The sequence below is a fragment of the Oculina patagonica genome, chromosome 13, assembly GCF_052425735.1.
Source record: "Oculina patagonica isolate OP01 chromosome 13, crgOcupat, whole genome shotgun sequence".
NCBI lineage: Eukaryota > Metazoa > Cnidaria > Anthozoa > Scleractinia > Oculinidae > Oculina > Oculina patagonica.
Window position 1 is genome coordinate 2,872,633 of NC_135770.1, and position 22,128 is coordinate 2,894,760.

Here is a 22,128-nt window from a genome sequence, read left to right on the forward strand (position 1 = left end):
GTTGCGAAATACTGTATGTCACGCTTTTCAGAAGTCACGCTTGGATACCCAGACCGTACTGGTACGGCCGGGAGAAGGTTGGGAAGGAATTTGGACACCAAGAAATATAAAGGAAAAGAAAAGAAAAGAGCTTTGCTCATGCTTCCATTAAATATTTTTATTTTGTTGTATTTATTGTTCACTTCTCTCCCCCAAATCATTTTCTCATAGCACATCTCCAACAACTGAACGCGAGAGGAGGTGCTTAGCCCCTGATGAAGGGTTAGTCTGTCTAGCCGAAATATCGGGCATATTAAATTATAGAACAATTTTAAGTTTTCGGCTATCTGATCAGTCTTGTATTTTTAAAAAGAAGTTGGAAGCCCTCTTAGTTAGAGGATAAACAATTGGTGATTGCAGAGTTCGGCCGCTTATAAATCCGCTGGAGTTCCCAAGCTTCGGAAACGCGAACGATGTATAGAGAGCAAAACAGTGGAACTTGATAAAAGTAGAATGCAAATGAATATAACCTTCACGAGGCTCAGAAAACATCAGCGTGTTCTGAGGAAAATAGAAGGAATCTAGGCGAATTTTTCGTTTTATGAAAGTGTTTTAGGAAAATCGTCCACCATTTAGGTTTGTTTGTCTGAGTCTTGAACACACGACTGAGGGACTGGAAAAATGCGTTTGTCATAATGGGACTTTGATATGCCGGTTTTTCTTTTCTTTTTTTTTTTTTTTTTTTTTTTCCAAAACACGTTTTGGTGCAGAGAACCGCGCAACGAAGAATAAAACAACTTAGCTAGTCTGTTGCCGGACCCGTCTTGCTCAAGAAATGCTCATACCAGACGTCATTCTAAGTGTAAAGAATCGAAAAGAAAACCAAATTGATTGCAAGGCTTCTGCGGCAAAAGGACAAAATTTATTGGCCAAGAAATAGTCTTTTCAGGGCCAGTACTGTCCAGTACTATAATGTAAGGAAAATAATGGCTCTTTAAAAATTTATGTTACTGACATTATATATATATAGAGAGAGATAGATGCTTTATTTATATAACTTTGCAACCCGAAGGTTGAATACTGTCCCGGCTGAAGAAGGCTAGCTCTGGTAGTTGAAATATTAGCCAGTACATTTTGCCCTTTTGTCGTAGCTCCATAGTTACTTTGGCTGGGGTGAACTGGTGAAGAACATGTTATATCGGGGACTTCATTTTAGAGGGGCTCGGTTGTATCGGGGTTTCACTGTATTTCGTTTGTTGTGTAGCACACAGTTAGGACGCACATTTTCATGATATTTTGAGCTTGGAAAACAGTCAAACTAAGACTAACGGCCAAGTGAGTCCATTTTATTAAAAAAAGAAACTTATTTACAAGTAAAATTTTGCTCATTTTATACAGGTTTAAATATCCTGTTAAATATTATTTTTTCCACCACTTATATATTTCTAGTATTACTAAAAAGTAAATTAAAAATAATTATGCGTTAACTAAAACTGTTTGGCTACACATTTCACTTTTACGGAACCAGCTACTCTTTTGGTGATTGCGCGAGGAATTATTATTTTTCGGTTCCTTATAAATATAATACTGTCAAAAATATTAAGGGTGGAAAGGACAATTTGCATGTTAATAGAATTATTATCACCCGGAGGTGGGGGACTCTTTCATGAAAGGTACGAGGATGCTCGTCGGAAAATTTGAATTAAGCCCCTAAGACCAATCTGGGCGTGGCTCAAGCTTTTTTAGACCTCTTAAAAAGACCATTTTTCATGTCTGATCGGGCAGACCACCAACACAGTATCACGGTGTTTTTTGATTTCTTCATGAGGGAACCTAAACGCGACCTTGACGGCTAAAAATATCGGCGTCCGTCCTGAACACCCTAAGTAAGACCAAACCCTAATTCACACACTCCTAAGCGAGATGTCGATCGCCCCCGTCCCTTACATATAGCAGTCCCCCCCCCCCCCTCAACCCGATATAATCATGTTCCTACACTTTTTAAGATCGTCTTTTGAAAAATCTACCCAATCATATCTAGCTATAGATACTTGTTTGTTTTGGGTTTATTGTGTATTGTACATCTACATCTACATTAATTATGCTGATAAATAATCTATACGCATATCACACAAGAATCACAAATCTCTGGACGTTTCCTTTGATTTGTCAGTAGTGAAACAGTCCTCGTAAGCTTGTAATGCTACTGGTTGTCTGGTGTAGCAGTTGCTATGTTTTGGGGGCTACCTTTATTGTTCCTGTTGTTTGTTCTATTGTTCTCTCGAAGGGTAGCGACCCGACCCTGTTTTAAAGGTTATTTTGTACAATGCATGCCGGTAATGCTTGATAAATAATTATTACGTGACCGAGATCCTTGAAAAGGATAATCGAGCCCCCGGACCCGGTTGTTCAAAACAGGAGTACCGTAATGATTCGAATTAGCGCCCTCCTTCCAATAAGCGCCCCCTTCCGAATAAGCGCCTCCCTTCGAATGTGTTTTTGTAAATAAGCGCCCCTATTCCAATAAGCGCCCCCATTCTAATAAGCGCCCCCATTCTTAACTGGCCCTACTGAAGTCATTGACGTCAACTAGATAAACTTTTGACCGTTCACCCTACAGTTCATGTATATATTTACTGCTAAATGAACAATTATTTTAAAAGTAACTGAACTTTAAACAATTTCTGACTGTTACAATTTCTAGGGCTTTCCACAAGTTGCTCGGCAACTTTTTGGCAACTTTTCAGGATTCGAGCAACTTTTTCCCCTTCGAGCAACTTTTTTCCTCTCGAGCAACTTGTTGCATTTTGGGCAATTTCCAGACCGAAGATCTCCGAAGGTTATGCGAGTGTTGTTCAAAGGCAATACGAACGTTTCCGAAGATTTACGAAGTTTGCCGAAGACTTCCGAGGAACATCATGAAGACGTTTCAACTTTCTGCTCTTTCTGCATTAAAACATTACAAAACTCGTCAGCAAACATGACGTCATCGATATCTTCACGATTTTTCTCAGTTAAAGAAATCCTTGTTATTTAACAAATTTTCCCCTTAATATGTTAATAAGATACTTCTTTTGCTGTAAAATTGTATAAAACTGCTTAGAAATCTTACCCTCAAAGGGAAATTAGCATATATTTAGAGAAATTATCTTGATTAAAAGCAGCGTTTTGGAATTTTTGGAGCAACTTTGGAGCAACTTTTATTATCAGAAGCAACTTTTTTTGATTTTTGGAGCAACTTTTGAGCAACTTTTTGAGAAATTACGGGCAACTTTTTGGGAAATCTCGAGCAACTTGTGGAAAGCCCTAACAATTTCTGTTATTGTTAGATAAAGTTGGTCGTTTCTCAAAAGGTTAAATAAGCGCCCTGTCTCGAATAAGCGCCCTGTCTCTAAAAAGCGCCCTCCCTCGAGGTGCCAAAATTAAATAAGCGCCCGGGCGCTAAATCGAATCATTACGGTAAGTTAATTCGGCAGAATCGTGGGCGTCCCTGTCGATTTTTACGTTATAAAATTTTAAAGAGATTTCTAAAAATTGCTTATCTCACATTTTACTTTGATTTATCTCAAAACGCACTCTCGACCTGGCTTAGCCTATAACTCCCAGGTTTACGACTTGTGAAAAACCGGGCCCAGAACGCTAAAATAATTAATAAGTAAACAAAATGCTTTATTTTCATGTATTAAAGTGTTGGTGGATTTGGACATATTGAACGTATAAAAACGCAAGCTAAAATACTATTAGCATTTACATCGAAACTCATTTTGAGACTATATGCAATTCTTCCAGGAAATATTTTTGGAGTGAGAGACCCATGACCGTACCTCAAGATAAAAAACCCAACCTCTGGAAGGCACAGTAGTACTTTTGATCCTCCGGCAAAATTCTCAGAACTAAAATTTTTACGTTATATGCATGTGTGGCATTGAGTAAGGAGAATCTGAAAGGGTGACTGCAAGGCTCTAGACAAGAACACAGCAGCTAGATTTTGCCACATTTCGAGGCATTCCCTCAGAATTCCCATTAACTTCTTTCTTGTCGGCGTTTTGCCGCACGCTTTTTCTGAAGCTCCGGTTTCTGTTCGCAGGCTTGTCGACTTTGGTCATTTGATTTAATCTGTCTTTCAATTCTCGTCGCAGAATTTTTCCACTTAAAGACTTTGGAATTTCATCAATGAACTCGACGCCACCTCGTAGCTTCTTGTACGGCGCTACATTTTCATCAACGAATATTTCTACGTCTTTTTCCGTGAGCGATGCATCAGCTTTGCGCACAACAAATGCCATAGGCAGTTCGCCGACTTCCAAATTCGGGACTCCAATAACTGCCGCGTCTACGATGTCAGGATGAGAAATGAGGAGAGCTTCAAGTTCGGCAGGGGGAACCTGGAATCAAAGTTAATGCAATTAACTTTAGACAGCAATAAACAAATTATTGTACATTTATCTTTAGTAATGAAATCAACATCGTCGGGAAATGTGTCTTCAAAAATTTTACTTCCTACTGATACGTTTTGCGTTGGAAAAAAATAAACGCGCTCGGCGGTGGCGACCTATGTATGAGTACATTTCTTTAAGACTGGGGCGAATACGAAATCGAGGCAATGCAGGTTAAATGCAGCAATACCTTAAATTTCATGCCACTCGTCCCAGGTCGTCCCATGCGAACGTTAGTTGTGAATATACAGTGTGTAACCGAGAATATTCCGGGAGGAAAAACTAGTACCTTTTTGGCAAAAACCCAGCAAAGATTCTCACAACGATGCACAGTTGTTTTTTTATGATTTTTCTAGGGTAATTATGCTTTACATACCTGATATCCCTTATACTTTATCAATTCTTTAACTCTGTCGACAATAAAGAAATGTTCATCTTCATCATAATGTCCAATGTCTCCTGTATGAAGCCAGCCATCACTGTCAACTGTCTCCGCGGTGGCTTCTGGGTTGTTGAGATATCCTGTCATAAGTCAAGAAAGGGCAAGATTTAGCCGGTGTACAGCCGCCGGGAAGGGGCGGCTGCTAGGCAAGATTGAGAACAATCCTTAATTCTCAAACCTATGAACTGTGTAAGTCCCCAAGGACAAGCAGAAGTGAGCGATACTCATTGAATAGGGTACATTTTGACAGAAAGAGATAAAACAGCCTATTGTTTTCCCAGTTTGTTGAATTTTCAAAATCCCAATCTCAGTTCTATTGTTTTTCTGTGTGTGATTCCCATTCCCTGTGACCAAATCCCAGCCCCAGTGACCACAATCCCATTTTCCCAATGACAATTTGCCCAAATACTACTTCCCATTCAACCCCTTCAGGCCGCTCAATACAGATTTTTGCGGTCACGCACCTCATACCTATGCACCTTAAATGTCGGGAACTAACCCTCCTCCCCATTCCCTGTCGGTGTAACGCTATAAAAATTGGGTCGCGAATTTGTCGTTTTCTAACTTGACCCTAACTGGACGTGCTAAAACTCCAGTCCAGATTAAATTAAAAACGCTGCGGACGTCATATAAAGGAAGCGGGTTCAATAGATCAAAGCCCACTGCGTGAACAGTCTCCGTCACACTCACATATTCTACTTAATAATTTCATTATTCTCATAATTACATGTACAGCTAAAGGTTAGTACCTTTCATAACTGTTGGTCCTTTGACGCAAATTTCGCCATCTTGTCCTTGACCGAGAGCCTCTCCAGTCTCCACATCAACCACCTGAAAACAAGAATTGAATAGGGGACTAAGAACTTTGAAAATTGACAGTAAGGACAATTGCATTCACTGTTTAGAAATAAGTCCAAAACAAATAGCAAGTGGGAAGGGTACGTTTTACCGTACATTTCGTGCACAAAGCGACTGTACAAAGGGAACACGACTGCCATTATTTACGTTTTTTATATTTAACATTCTGTTAGAGATTGTTCACACACTGTTCACAGTATTAACTTGAAAACTACAAGGAGGGTCTACAAGGTCGTACTAGGTCACTCCCACATGTATTGTGTGGAGTTAAAGCTTTAAATAGTTCTTTGAGATCGCCTCTATGCTTTCACACTACATGGGACATGTGTGCAAGCGTGTTGGTTTTGGCTAAGCCTTATATTAATGCTCGTAAAGTACTGCTTGTAATTTTTTTTCAGTCTTACCTTGCATCGTAAGTTTGGCAGGAGGGCTCCTACGGAACCATGCTTGTTGTTTTCTGCAGGGGTCATGTGACACACTGGGCTGAGTTCTGTCATACCGTAACCTGTAAAGAGTAGCATAGAGAAAATTTATACTAGACCTGCAGATTTTTTTAATAAGTTTATTGCAACACATACACGCACAAAAAAGATTACTTACAAAAACTGCTACTTACAAAACTAAGCAGACTGGTTACTGTACTAAACGTAGTTATATAAGGGTGGCTTAATGAAGAAATGCTTACTCGCAATGCAATTACTTACAATACAATTACGACTTCTAACAATACCATTTGTCTTTTTACGCTACACAGTGACCCCGGCCAGGACTAACCATAAGACCACCACGCCTCCAACCAAGGTATTAAAAGGGCAGTACAACACTACTAACCTTGTCTTATCGTACTCAGCAGTGGCAATCTATCCATCAAAGCCTGCGACAATTCTTTTCCCAAAGGAGCCGCACCCGAGGTGACTTCCGTCAGATATGACAAGTCAAAGTTATCAACGGAGGGATGCTTAGCTAACATGAGCACCACAGGGGGTACCACGGGCAGATGTGTCACCTGACAAAAAATAGAGCGAGACTTAAATTTACAGGCATTTTACGCTCGCATTTAATTTTTTGTTGGGACGAGAATGCAAACTAGACCCACAAAACCGCAAGAATAGGGATTTGATAATGAGCTATTCGATAATTCACAGCGCACTTAATGATATCAGGGTTTTCCAATCGGTACAAAAAAAGAATTGGACCAACCATACAAAACGGCCATTTTCGAGTAACTGTTTGCCTCTGTTTTAAAACGAGTCTACGTGCAAAACCATTCATATGAAAATGAGTTTGATTTGCATAAAAATGGACCTGTAGGTGAAACTTATTTGAATGGTTTTGCACGTAGACTCGTTTTGAAACAAAGGCAAAGGATAACTCGGAAATGGCCTTGTACGTGCATGTGAAAGGTAACATTTGTTTAACTGTTGAAACAAACTCCTAGAAAGCGATTTTCTATTAACCATACTAACCTCGTAGTTCTGAAGAGCGTGAAGAAACTTTTCCCGTTCAAACCTCGGCATTGTAACAATGGTGCTACCACAATGAAGACCCATTGACATGATGGCCACCATGCCATAACTATGGAAAAACGGAAGGAATGCCAAGATAACTGTTGTTTCGTCAAAGCTAAGAAAGCCTTTTGAGCGCATGATACTCCCACACGAAATAAGATTGTGATGAGTCAGCATGACCCCCTTGGGATGGCCTGTTGTCCCACTTGAAAATGGGAGCACCGCTATGTCTTCCTTGGGGTTTATGGTGACGTCAGGAACGCTGGAGCCATCGTCTTTGAGAAGGACTGAGAGCGACTCACACCCATCGACGTCACCGATGACGAAAACGTTACTTCGCCCCAGTTCTTGCATGGCCTCTTTTGCCCGGTGAACCAACTGGGGAACAGTAAGGATCCACTTGGCATCAGCTAGTTTAACCTGTTTGGCAAGTTCCTCCGTTGTGAAGAGTGGATTAGCCGAAGTAACCGCGCCTCCTGCTTGAAGCACGCCAAAGTAAACGATTGCGAACTCGGGCAGATTGGGCAAGAACATGGCGAAGACATCACCCTTTTTAAAGCCTCGCTTGTTTAGAGCAGATGCAATTCTTTTGCTTAAATCCTTGACTTGACGAAATGAATACGAACGATCAGATACGCAGTCTCTCTGAAAACAAAAGGTATTTTTTAAAAACGTTAGGTAGTTGTTGCTCAGTCTAGTTTAGTTTCTTTTGTGTAAAAAGAATATTATTTTTTAGAGTCATTTGCTATTATTCTTACTCAGAAGGATTATCTCCAGAAGCCCTGGATAAATAACTGTATAACTGCTATTATTTAAAATTATTCCCATTTTCTGTTATCATACGTCAATGGAACACTCTTTGAAAAGAAAATGCAAGAATTGTGCGAGTCAATTACAACCAGTATTCCATGGTTTATAAATACAGTGGAACCTCGATTTAACGAAGTGCCAAAGGACTGGAGAAATTTGTTCGTTATATGGAGGGTTAGTTATATCGAACAAACAACCAAAGTGTCCGTTATATCGAGGTAAAGTTGATCAGTTTTTAACGCTGTTACGTTGAACTACGTACCCAGCATTTCCGGATATTAACGATTTCTGAAAATAACATTAATAATGTATAATATATGCACAAAGATGCTAACATATGTATTTCAACTTGTTCTCTTGTTACAGGATTAAAGGATTTTCATTCTTGTTAGTCTCATTCGCATTCATCTTCTGTCGTGTGTTGACATTTTTTTTGTTATATCGGGGTATATTTTACGTTTAGGCTTCTGGATTGTGTTCGTTATAACGAGGATTTCGTTATATTGAGGTTCGTTATATCAAGGTACTGTTCCATACATTTTACTGTAAGTTTCGCCGGGCTGAAGAATATCGTTCGTTATACCGAGGACTTCGTTAAATAGAGGCTCGTTAAATCGAGGTTCCACTGTAGGGATGTTTTAAGGCCCAGTAATACGGGCAACATTTTTGTTCATCTTCTCTCGCATCATCATTGCATTGTTCCATTGCAAGTTGCACTGCAAGTGTTGTTGTGCGTAGTACTCCCGTAAAAAGTTGAACTCATGTCTACTTAGCGCAACATGTTGCTGCAACTTGCAACACGGGAGGTAATACGCGCAACGCTTTACAACTTGCAATGCAACAATGTTGCGAGGCAAGTTGAGCAAGAACGTTACCCTTTATACTGTGCCTTTACACTCTTTCGCGATTTTTTCGAAAATTGCGATTCATAATATTTTTGACGGAAATTAAAGGTATTCAAACTAACAGTGTCAAATTATTGCGGACCGATAAACAGTTTTTATTCCTCAGCACAAGCATGGCATTCTGACTCTGGAAATGTATTTGGAGTTGTTTTGGACTCAATATCAGCTTTGCGACAAAATCTGATTTGACCTGCATCTGATTTAAAAAATCGTTATATATTAGGGAACTGTACTTGTAAGACTTACAAGAGCTTCTCTGTCCTCGTACTCATCAAAATGCTGAAAGACAAACTCCGCCCACGACAGATTATCTGGAATTTCTACATCCGGGTTTTTACTCCTGATAACATTGTGCTCTTCCTCTTTGGTTCTATTGTCCGCCATGGTCTTCAGCTCGGCTGTAACTCTCTCCTTGAGCTCTCTACGAAGAATTTTACCACTTAGAGATCTAGGGATTTTATCGATGAATTCCACGCCACCTCGTAAAGTCTTATGCGGTGCCACTCGTTCTTCAATGTATTTCACTATCTCTTCTTCGGTGATTTCTTCATTTGCTTTCTTTACGACAAATGCTTTGGGCAGTTCGCCTGCTCTATCGTCCGGGACTCCGATGACTGCAGCGTCCTCTATGGCCGAGTGAGAAATGAGGAGAGACTCGAGCTCGGCGGGAGGAACCTGGGGACAGAATGACAGAATGAAGTGTTAAAAAAACAAGATATATATTATATAATCCACTGTACATAGTCTCAAAACATATTTTAACTTAGATCAAAATTTTATTATTGTAAATGGCTATGGTTTTTTAGCATTTTCTTTTAGTTTAACTCTTTTTTGTTATGTCCCTGTATTAGTAGGGGAGTTTTTCCCCAGCTAGGTGGTTGATGACATTCTTAATAAAGTTTCTATCTATCTATTTCTATCTATCTGTTAATATTATATCGAAATATACACTATAGTAAAAAGCACCGAAGACGTTGTCATTTGCTGGCGTTTTTAATTACTTCTTTTTTGTTTTCCATACTTCTAGGTCATTCAGAGTCACCCAACATTAATTTAGCGACTTATTGGAGGGTGATTTCAGTTTATTATTGTTAATTATTATTAATTGTTATAATAATAATAATTAAGTCCATGAAGTAGTTATTACACTTTTAAATACTATTAGCCACTAATTCCATTGTTTTCTTTTGTTTAGTTTTTACTTTTACACACTACCTGTTACATATTGTGTCACGGATTAATTGAAATCATTCTAGTAAGAACAACCAAAACATAAGCGTCAAACACTAAAACTTTGCCAAATAGGAGAGGGACATATGAATAGCTCCTCCTCTTGTCTAGGCAGTGGCATATCGACGTAATGAAAAGCAAGCAAAAAGCAAATATAATACCTGAAATCCTTTATACTTGATAAGTTCCTTGAGTCGATCAACAATAAAGAAATGTTCGTCTTCATCATAATGTCCAATGTCTCCTGTGTGAAGCCAGCCATCACTGTCAATTGTCTTAGCGGTCGCTTCTGGATTATTCAGGTATCCTGTCAGTTGTAAGTTAGATAGGTTAACAAGACTGGAAACGAAAAAAACATGATTTAAATTATAATTTATGTTATTACAACCCACGAAATCGAGGGGATGTTTGAAGAAAATATAACTGGACGTTCTTGTGAATTGTTGTAAAAGTTGAATTATCGGGTTTTACTGACGAAGTTTAAACCTGTGTTTTAGTGTCATGGTAACTTAGCTCCAAGCTAGTTTTCAGCCATGCCCTTTAAAATCTACACACTCATTCATGGAGCTCCTTAACCTGCCCCCACCCCCACCCCCTCTCCCTTACCTTTCATAACAGTGGGTCCTCTGACACAGATTTCTCCTTCTTTATTAGGACCGAGCTCGTCACCATTCTCAATATCAACAACCTGGAAAAGAAAAATATAAACTTTTACAAGGAAACATTTGAATTGTTTTGCCTTCTGCTAATGCGTGTTTACGAAACAACAGAGACAGAGTCAACAGAAAACAGAGAAAGGAGGGGGGAGGGTGGTAGCGTAATGCAGGAACACTTGTAACGCAATGTTACGGAAAGGGTTTATAAAAGATTTAAGCAGAAGCAAAAAGAAACAAAACAGCAAGAAATAAGCTGTTCAACACTATAATTTCTCCTTACTTGTCCCAGTACAACAAGTATTAATAGTTGGGAGAATCTGGTGATTTTAAGACTATCCCTTTAGTAATCACTTTGTTTATTCCCACGATTTGTTTGCTGGAACTTTATAGATATTTTTAAGGAGAAATCGAATTTGGTCGTTGTTTGAAATAAAAGAGCCGAAGAAAATTAAACAAGATCGAAGTTTATGCGATCGACGTTAATGCGAAAAGGTACCACGCGTATACTAGTTATATGCTAGGATATCAAATTCGGCTTTAATTACGGTACATTATTTTATCTTATGATGTTACTTACCTTACACTCAAGATTTGGCAATAGAACTCCCACAGATCCAAATTTAATGTTATCAAACGGAGTCACATGACATACGGGACTTAACTCCGTCATTCCGTAACCTAACCAGAGAAAAAAAAACAGTTATTTTCTTGTTGGAGCTTATTCATCAGTGCAACGCTAAATAGTTTGGGAGCCGCCTTGTAGTTAGCCTTCTCACAAAAGGATGGTCAAGTTTATTAAAATCAACAATCCCAAATTTACTTTTTTGAAAATGGATGGTAAACTGAGGATGGGGAAAACTGATTGCAAAGGGACACAATAATAATTTATGTTAGTATATACCACACAAGTGAATAGTGCTTTTCGTGCGTTCTGATTGGTTAACTCGGAGGTGATTAGCAAAGTACTATTCACCGAGCAGCTAAAGAGAAACAAACTGCCTTCGCTCGTCGCTTTGTTTACCAAAAGTGATGTTTTAGTCCGATAGTTATTCAGCTTGTGTGGTATATACTAAAAACAATTATTATATAAACATCAGTGAAATACCAGGAAATCTTTCGCGCGAAAAAATCATATCTTCACACGTGAAAATAACATGTTATTTTCACATGTGAAGATATCGATTTCGAAACATTTTCTGACAAGTTTGCCCTGTTTCAATGCTGAATGAGACAAAGTAAATCGATATTAAGTCGAAAGATCTTCGGATCTTCCTCGGCAATCTTCGGATATCTTCGGAAATTGTCGGAAAAGTTTGGAAAATGTTCGGAAACATTCGTACGACCTTCGGACAACATTTTGCAAATTTTCGGAAATCTTCGGAAAATGGTCGGCAATCTTCGGAAAATCGTAAAAAAACATCGTAATTAGTAGGTTTATATAATAAACAGAATATTACATGGTTGCTTGGAGATATGAAATTTATCTTCTCGTGTTCGAATCGATATCCCACTCGTTCGCTGCGCTCACTCGTGAGATATCGATTTGAACACTCGAAGATAAATTTCATATCTCCGCGCAACCATGTAATATCCTCTATTTATTCGCCTCAGTGTCGGTGAATGTGGTGGATATTTACCTCCACTTCGGTGAATAATTGTTTATTAAAACGGCGTGCCTCAAGAAACTGTTTTTTTTTTTCATTCACGTAAAAAAGTTGTCAGTTCGCACGTTTTTATTGTTAATGACTTTCTTACTATAATAGTTGTAAATTTATAATAATAGTTTATAAGGGATTCTGATACGAGAGAACTGGGTTCAAGCGCTCCCACACAAAGGAACGTATGAATGTCACTTTACTTACCTTGTCTGAACCATTCAACTGATGGAAGACGTTCCTTCAGGGATTTTGACAACTCTACACTGAGTGGGGCTGCCCCTGATGTAACATCTTTCAGACTTGACAAGTCGAACTGCTCGACCAGCGGACTCTTGGCTAAGAATAACACCGTTGAAGGCACAATGGCCGCGTGGGAGACCTGGTAAACGAGATATATAAACAGCGTTACATTGGCGCGGTTGTTATTTTTGTAACGCTTTCTGGAACTGTTTTCTACCTAAGGTCCGATTTTCGTTAGAGAAGTAATCAGTTAGTAATTATATAATTATCTGTCAACTGAGAACTTTTCAAACCTAGATTTTTTCTAGATATTGTGCAACTAAATGTCTGATAAAGTTAAAAATTTATAATGCCAGGAAGGAAGGAAGGAAGGAAGGAAGGAAGGAAGGAAGGAAGGCAAGAAGGAAGGAAGGAAGGAAGAAAGAAAGAAAGAAAAAAAGAAAGAAAGAAAGAAAGAAAGAAAGAAAGAAAGAAAGAAAGAAAGAAAGAAAGAAAGAAAGAAAGAAAGATGATACCAACCTTATGTTCCTGAATGATCTTAAGGAAAGACTCTGGTTCAAACTTTGGCACACATACGACTTTTCCACCCTTGAACAAAGCACATGACATTGATATGACTTGTCCAAAACTATGGAAAAACGGTAACAGGCCAAGAACTACAGAATTATCTTTTTCCCACATGAAGTTTCCATGAGTAACAATTGAGGCATTTGCGATCAAATTGTAATGCGTTAACATCACTCCCTTCGGGGCACCAGTGGTACCACTGGAATACGGCAAACAGGCGATGTCCTCCTTCGGGTTGATTTCGACATTTTCCGGAAAATCTTCGCCATCATCTTGTAGTAAGGCCGAAAGTGGTTCGCAGCCTTCGGCTTCACCGACGATGTAAACTGTCTTAATCCCTACGTTGGCAGCGCTTTGCTTGACTTTGTCAGCAAATAGTGATATTGTTATGATATATGTAGCGCCCGCATCTTGGAGTTGATGTGTTATCTCATCAACTGTGTACATTGGGTTCATTGTTGTCACAATCCCTCCAATAAAAATAACGCCATAGTAAATTATCGGAAACTCCGGCAGGTTTGGTAGAAGGATGGCGAAAACGTCGCCCTTTTTAAAGCCCTTCTTCGTGAGAGCTGATCCACATTTCTTGGTGAGTTCAGTTAGCTGCTGGAAAGTGTAAGAACGACCAGATGGGCCATCGACCTGAAGAAAAGAAAAATAAAACTTAAATTTAGCTTGAATCTCAAAACATACAAACGACGGTAACATGCAGCAACAAGCTTATTTGCATGGCCATAAATCGTAATAGCATTGCAAAAGCATAATTATAAAAACAATATATAATAATAATAATAATAAAAAAAAAAAAAAAATAATAATAATAATAATAATAATAATAATAATAATAATAATAATAATAACCGTACTTAGCACGCACTTTACATAAGTCTCAGTGTGTTTACAATTGCTTGAAATTTAAAATATATTAAAAAAAAATATAAAAACCCAATATGAATTACAATCAGATAAAAATCCACTTTAGAATAACCTATTATAATTACAATTGATAAAAAAAAAAAATAAAAAATAAAAAACATGGCGTACTTGTTAAAATATCTCGACCTAAATAAATGTCTTTAAAAGAGTTTTATACAAACAATTATAAAAGAACAACGAAGGAAATAGCAAACGTCTGAGGAGTGAGAAGCACGGATATATTTAACAATTAGACTACGAGCCCGAGTTTTCTATGAGCGAATAGTCAACGAGGCGCAGCCGAGTTGACTATTCGCTCATAGAAAACGAGGGCGTAGTCTAATTGTTTTAGTAGAAACTCTAAAGAATTACAGTCCAAAACCTACAATTTTATGTACTTTTAAGCCATAAATCAAGAACAATTCACCCTTTAAAGAGCAAGCGCGCGCGATTGTTTTCTATCGGCGAATAGAAATCAATGGGAGAACCAATCAGATTCGCGGATTTCCAATAGAACACGACTGAGTTTCTACTAAAAAGGTTTATTTGAAATGTAAAATCTATATAGAATTGTTCGACCAAAAATATTTTTAGGCAAACTTCCATACTGTATAACTATTGTATTTATAAATTGGACTATTATTGTTAAATTGTATTGTACAGATTTTCCTGCATGTATTTGGAGTGATGATCGATCTTATTCTACTCAAGTTTTAAAGATCATAAAAACTTCATTCCCTAAAATCTTGACAAAAATTACTTCTATTCTCGTCCCCAGATACGTATATATAATAATTTCTACAGGACTAACAAGGACAAACAGGTTGCTAACAGCAATTTCATGATTTGTTAGTTACAGTGTTTCGTTGAACCCCTTAAAGTTAAAATTATCCTTCCCTCGAATATAACGGTTCTGCTAACTGCTGAGATGATACTTAAATTACACTTTAATTTACGTACTAGAAACGTGAAACCGTAATGAGTCTTCGAGTAATATTTACTGACATGTAACGAGGCCAATAAAAAGCAGAAAAACAAAACAACAAAATAAATTGTCGGCAATCAAAACACCGCCTGCAAACAGCAGGGAGCATAAAAGGTGAGGTCACATCACCATGGTAACAGCATGTATCTTAACCGATACAAACAGCGGTCGATTTTGATACAGTTTTAACCGTGGGAAAAGCAATTTTTGGTTTTGCTTTTAGACCACTTCATAATATTCTTTTGAGTCTATAGACAATATCCTATAACAAATACTTCTGTGTCAACGAGTAAGATTGATCAAAATGATTAAAGATCATTGTTTAATTATTTAAGTACTCTATCTTGAATGACTTTCTTGTTTTCTCAGTAAAGCGCTTGAACGACTGATCGCAATAAACTGAAGAATTTTTCTTTTGAGCACACTTAATCTAAAGAAGCTTTTTATATCCATTTCTATATTTTATGATCTTTCGTTGTTTGACTTTCTCAATCGGCTACATGCAAGATTTATGCTCACGGATGGAGTGAAATGCGGAATTAATGATACGCTATCAAGGGATTAACATCATTTTCAAAACCTCTTCTCAATACTTTTATAATTCTACCATTTAAAACTTATAAAGAGCCGGTTTTCTTCCTTGGAAAATAATGCGCTGTTCTTTGCCGACTGCAGCCCCCTAATTTAACGTCGTTTGAAATGAATACCAAACCGGCAGCGGTCGATATGATTTAATCATTTGACTCATGATTACTTATTGTGTGTGTGTTTAACACATAACACCCGCGAGCAAAGCCGAGAGATTCATAGCCACGCAGTATTAGAGAACATTACAATAATAATAAGTTTGTACACCTTCCTTGTACAAAAGAAATACTGGAAATAGATTGATAGAAGTCATCACTCACAATTGCTGTCTTGTTCCCGTAGTTTTCAAAGTTCTGAAACACGAACTGAGGCCATGAAAGGTCTTGAGGGATGTGAACGTCAGAAATCTTGCTTTTTAGGCCCATTGTGGCTAACAGTTAGCTCTGATGTTTCATCCTAATCGAAATAGAATAGAACGTGCGGACTTTGGCAATCACCTACATCGGCGAAGTATATGAGCGAAGGAATCTATCGAGCGTGACTTTATGAGGCCTGATTATTGGATTCTAGCTTATTTATTCTTTTGTGTCTGTTGTTCTCACTATCAAAATTATGCAAAATGAGTAAGTAATTATTGCTTGTATAATTGATTACTTTTCAAAGATTTAGCACTTCGACAATGCGAAAATGGTCGCTAAGGGCGACGCAGATAATTGTAATAAACAACTGAAACAAAGCGATATTTCCCTGGTGTATTTCCCGATGTCATTGATTCACCCACTTTATCGTTCATAACTATTAAATGAAGCGAATTTAGCATATCGTTCATACACATTTGTCATAATATTTGCCTTGCTGTACTCTTGGCAAACTGTTGGCGAAGAAGTATGTATTCTTGTGTCTTAGATAATGACTGGTCTGGTTGTGGGGAGGGGGGGGGGGGGAGGGGTGGCTCCTCTATATGTGCGATATAGAGAAAGTTCCAAAAGAAAAGGTTTATGAACTACTAGGTCTGAAATTTGGTCAAAGATTTTGCCATTTTGGCCTAAAATTGGTAACGGTTTTGCGGCAAACAGCGAGATCGCATTTACATAAACGTAGCTTTGAGCTCTCGTCTGCCTCATGACCAGTCAAGTGAAAACGAGAGAAAGAGAAGAAAGAGAAGGCTCAAGTAGTCACAAACATATCATTCCGGATACGATGAAGTGTAATAATCGCTTCAGGTACATTAACAGCCAGGTCTGGCTGGATTTGAACGTATGGATTTTAGGCCAAAAATGGATATGGCTTATGATGTATTTTGGCCTAAATATAATATATATGCACTCCTCCCAGCAAAAATTTCAAGGAACACCTGACCCCCCCCCCCCCTCCTCCCCCTCCCAAAGGAAAATGCCCCAACGTGTGACCATCACGGACCCACTGTGTCAGCCGGGGTATTTGGCGAATTTCCATAATTCCAACGCGTTCTTCAAAGAATTCGATTTTGAGCAGACCACCACCGCAGTCAAATTTTGTAACAAACGACTGCTTTGTGAACTTTGTTTAAACGGGTTGTTTGGGTCAAGAAATTAAACACTTTAACCGTCTTGTTAAATAAAGTGCCTGAGAAACTCCTGCCCTGTACATGTGTACTTAAGTTACTTACGTTGTTTTTAAATCAGTCGGCGAGAAATTGCCTTGTTTATAATTAAGTGCTCGTGAAAGTTGTGAAACTCCTGCTCTTTAAGGGTTGGGGGTTTTTGGGTGGTGGCTGTTTAGCTAAGTTACCAACGTCAGCCGTTAAACGAAATGGCGAAAATGCGACAGCGACGAGCGGACCATTCTAAATTGCGTCAAGACAAACTTTTAAATTCAGACGGGATTTACGATCTGCATAACTCCTCTTACAGGGCCTCGCTATCCGAGTTTATGTGCCGAGATTGTATTCAAGGAAGTCGCGACCGTGAGTCGTGATGCCCAGTATTTTTGTTATAATAAGGACAAGTTGTTGTAGCCATGCACCAGAACAAAAACAGCCGGCCGCAATCTTAAATTCACCTTAACGCCTGAAGAAGAATGGTAAAACTATTCCCAACGTCGCTTTTAAAAACATTTTTATGATTTCCAAGAAAGTCCCGTCAAGACGAAGATTCTAATTTTTATTTACATTTTACGATACGTGGTAAACGTTTCCGACAAACTATTAGAATATTGTGTGAGTAAAATCTATTTTCTAGCGCATTGCTGCATGAGGCCTACGGATTCATGTAATGTGGTGTGACTCGGAAGCATTGCTACCCTCTCTGTATTAGACGCTAAAGTTCTGTACATCGATCGCAGGTTAAGGCGGTTTCAAGGGGCTGGAGATCCAAAGAAAATTCGAGGGCTAGCTCTAATACCCGGTGACGCATATTCCGTCGGTTCAAGGCCTACAGTTGAAGTCTGGCAAGAGAATATGAAATAACCCCGTGAGCGATCGAACTGATGCGCAAACTAACGGCGGCGAGTCAGAAAACGATAAAATCAAACTACACCCAACTCCATCGATGGCCTGACTGATCACATGAAAGCCAGCCGTTACTTTCCTCCGTCCCTCCGAAATTTTGTCGGACTTTCCTAGCAATTTGTCAGTCAATACTTAAATATACTTCTAAGCTGGAACACTGAGAAGACCTGAGAAAGTCTTTCTCAAGAATGCAACACCTTGGTTTTCCGAACTGAAGTATTCCCTACCCTTTATTGGGACACGTCATCCCGCATCATGATTTAGTTAACTGTCTTTTTTTCGGTAACATAATCATACACTCCAAAAATTGTACCATCTGCTTACGATTAGAGAGTTGTTCAGGAAATCGATTGAGTGAACTTAGATTCTTTATCAAGTATAGTCCAGTATAGTCCTCCGGCCGACGGTCTTGGTTTTCGTATCTTTGTCAATACAACTATTAGGAAGTCATGCTTATATAGCATTGTTAACTGTACCTTATAGCGACTGGGTATCATCGCTCGTGCTCCGTCGACAAGAACTTTTTTACCGGTTCAGAAATAAGGGGACTATCAACTTTGTTAGAGAAAAGAAATATTTTTTACTGTTGTCACAAAACTTAGTTCAGTATTTCGAAGATACAAATTGCAGTAATTAAATAAACAACGAAGGAATTTTTGTTGAATGGAAAATAAGTCGTGTTGCATGAATCAGCCCTCCAAAAAAATGGTCAAAAAGCTGTCAAACACACGTCAGTTGACATTGTTTTCTCTCATGCTGTATTTCCGCATGATTTTGTTATTTTAATTTTTTCAGTATATTTGTCAAAATGGAGCTAATATTTATTTATCTGAACAGTAGTTAATGCGATATTTATACAAAGAAATGTCTGCTTAATATGCTAATAATAATGTTTGCTCTCTTCGTAACATCTACGGTACAAAAAGCTATAGATGCCTCAAGGTTTATGAATTTTCCCTTAGCAGTACCAAATCGGCGAGATATCTTTAAAAACTTATTTCAAACTAGGCAAACCTTAAAATTGCCCCCACGAAAGGACTGAAAAAAATAAACCGCCTTCATTGACATGAAGGGATAGTCGTACGAGTCATTACATCATGCTCTAGACACTACTGACTAGTCACTCGTTCTTGTTTTTACCTGCCCTTTGTAAACAGTAAATTGAGCCATAGTCAGTTCCTGAGTGTTTCAGTTCAGTTCTCATTGAAGTTCATAGAGTCATGGCCACTGTTGAGATGAAGTTCGTTTTCATTTTTGCTCTTTTGGTCTACGCCAAATGTACTTCTGGACAGAAGGTAAGATTGGAAATTTTCTTTTATTTCAACAACTTTCGCTGTTTTAACGTCTGAGATCGGAAGCTTTTTCATTAAGTCTCACTGCATAACTTCTGTCCAAAGCAAGAATTAAGGATCTCAATTTAGAGCAAAAATTGGAATCATCCTTCTTAAAATGTTCAAGACCCAAGAAGCTCGCACATCCTGCAACTAGCTTGAAAGTAATTTATGACTTTTACTACTCTCCTCGAAACTAATATTAAGACTGGTTTACTGCTTAAAAACACTTTTTTGAAAGCGCTGATGATCTATTGGTTTGATCGCCGGCTTAAAGCAAAGCTAAACATCGCAAAAGTTGTCTGGGGCATTTTGAAGTGAGTGAAGTAAGGTTTGATTAATAGTTTTAAATGTTAAAAGGTTATAATAAGATCTGTTGCAAGGTACATGTACAAGTCAGTTTTGTTCTGCAAATTAATAAAACGAAAACTCGTCCACTGAATGATTTTTATTTTATTTCTATCAGAATGTTTGTGCAACTCCGGGTAATCCCATCACAATCAATGTGCATGGAACACCTTGTAAAAGTAACTTACAGGTAAAGTTAAACAACTATATGCTTTTTGCTTGTGAAATTGATTGAATTCTGATTTATCGTTCCGGGTTGTCTTCTCTAAGGATTGAGTGTCGTGGAGAAAATCATTGCCAATCTTGAGTCTGACCCACAATTTTGAGCTATAGTATCTTTAACAGCATTAACGGTTTCCTTTCCCTTTTATTGAACCAGGATCAAAATAAACCGTCTGCTCACATTGAGCCTATATGGAAAAATGCTGTGACCTATCGAGCCAACCAAGGTATTTTAATAATTTTCCTTGAATTTTCTGACGGTATAGCAAGAATCTTAAAGTCTGTCTGTCTGTTCTCTTTGTTACTTAATTAAGCCTATTCCAGAAATTCCTATGAAACAACAGTAATAACAAATTTTCAGTCAGTCTAATAGATAAATTTTGTCCCATAGAGGCAAGTGTTCTAGTCTAAAACTAATACATTAGTCCTTATTTGCTTTCATTTTTAGTGATTAAAGACTGGTCTATTAGTGATCCACGCAGCCATCTTGCAGGAGGTATGAAGTACCACGACGGAAAACTGACTCTGCCCACCCCTGGACGTTATTACATCTATGCTCAAGTTTACTACTACAACAATGGAAGAACCGACCTTCATGTGAACAATGCCATAACCCTGATGTTACAGCCACCTACTTCAGGAAAAGACCACGGTGTCTTGTTCACAGCCGGGATGTTTTACCTGAAAGCTGGTGATGTAATCGCGCTGGTTGCGTATAACTCTGCCAGAATCAACATGTACAAGTATCACACCCACTTTGGCGCGTTTATGATTTAAGCTGTGCTAAATGCTCAGCTCTGCGTCATGAAAAAACTGCACCATCATGGATATTAAAAAAGAGATGTAAAGCCGCTCGGGTTTTTGACTAGTTCTGGTACGCTGATTTCTCGGAAGAGGCAGATTTTGCTGTCAAAATCGTCTCAGGTTGCCAGATGGCTGTAGTTTTCAGTTAAATAATTAACAATAAACTTGAAAGATGGTGTCAGATATCTTTGTGTGTTGTATTAGCCAAGCAAAACTGTGATGAAGAATCTTCTCCTTTCTTTACTTCAAATTTCCATTGAACATGATAAGCAGCCTACTAACATTTCAATCCCCAATTTTTTTTTTAAAAAAAAAAAAACAATACAGCTTTCTATTCCTTTCCCTTTTTTGCCTTTTTGTCTTTGTTTCAGTTATTCGCGTATTGACCCTCTTTTTGAACGGCCTTAAAATTTCAGATTTTGCAATTTTGTAAATTCATGTACCCCAAGCAACAGATGTCTACTGAAATGCTAGCATAGAAATGAAAGTGCCAACTTTCCCCTTGTTCTTTCTTAACCCTTTCATTCCTAAATTTAAATTTTCTCGAAAAAACGCGTTTTGTTAATCGTTGACTGAACTAAATGTTTGGTGCTATGATCCCGAATCTCCCCAAACTTTGCTAAAAGAGCAACTTTTTTACACTGTAGCATCATTTTGATAGACTGTTCCATGTAAAAATGTACAATATTTTACTTTGGCGTTACACATAAGCTAACATTTCTAAAAAAATTTTGCGAAACAGTTCCGATTTTTTTTCTTGGACCTTTCCCTCCGTTTTTTTCTGGTTTCTTATTCTCGTTCCTTTCTGACTCTTCACATCCTTACTTTCATGATCAACTACAGACTTACAGATGTATTGGCCTGTTTTAGCACCGATTTTGTGCCAAAAACGGATCGTGTTCTTTTTGATTAACTCTGTCAGAATGTAACCGATATACAAATGAACAGTCCTGTAGAAAGGTCAATCCTAGCTGTATTAGCTGCTTATCACAAAAATCCACTGAGGTGCAAATTGATGATGTTACAAGCGGTTCAAAGACCGTGCCTCCAAATAGCGCCATGATGATATGCGCGTTTAGGAGTGAAAATTAAAGGTTAAGCACAAAAAGTTTTTTCCTCCGCGAATTCATTCTGCTTCGCTTATTTTACCAACCACTA

At 38.2% G+C, this 22,128-nt stretch overlaps 2 protein-coding genes across 2 annotated transcripts; one reads left to right on the forward strand and one right to left on the reverse strand.

Annotated features, from left to right (window-relative positions):
* Positions 1-3,165: 3,165 nt before the first annotated feature.
* On the reverse strand, positions 3,166-16,315 carry LOC144634182 (uncharacterized). Its single transcript, XM_078493075.1, has 13 exons — positions 16,098-16,315; positions 13,242-13,931; positions 12,687-12,861; positions 11,402-11,502; positions 10,775-10,856; positions 10,330-10,475; positions 9,185-9,613; positions 7,182-7,868; positions 6,547-6,721; positions 6,120-6,220; positions 5,607-5,688; positions 4,792-4,937; positions 3,166-4,364 (listed from the first exon to the last, which is right to left on the reverse strand). The coding sequence occupies exons 1-13, from the start codon at positions 16,200-16,202 to the stop codon at positions 3,942-3,944; spliced, it is 3,342 nt and encodes a 1,113-aa protein (XP_078349201.1). The 5' UTR covers positions 16,203-16,315; the 3' UTR covers positions 3,166-3,941.
* A 3,029-nt stretch (positions 16,316-19,344) lies between these two features.
* LOC144635754 (uncharacterized) lies at positions 19,345-21,146 on the forward strand. Its single transcript, XM_078494837.1, has 4 exons — positions 19,345-19,560; positions 20,063-20,134; positions 20,324-20,393; positions 20,615-21,146. Exons 1-4 carry the CDS (start codon positions 19,486-19,488, stop codon positions 20,941-20,943), a joined length of 546 nt encoding a protein of 181 aa, XP_078350963.1. The 5' UTR covers positions 19,345-19,485; the 3' UTR covers positions 20,944-21,146.
* The last annotated feature ends 982 nt before the right edge of the window (positions 21,147-22,128 follow it).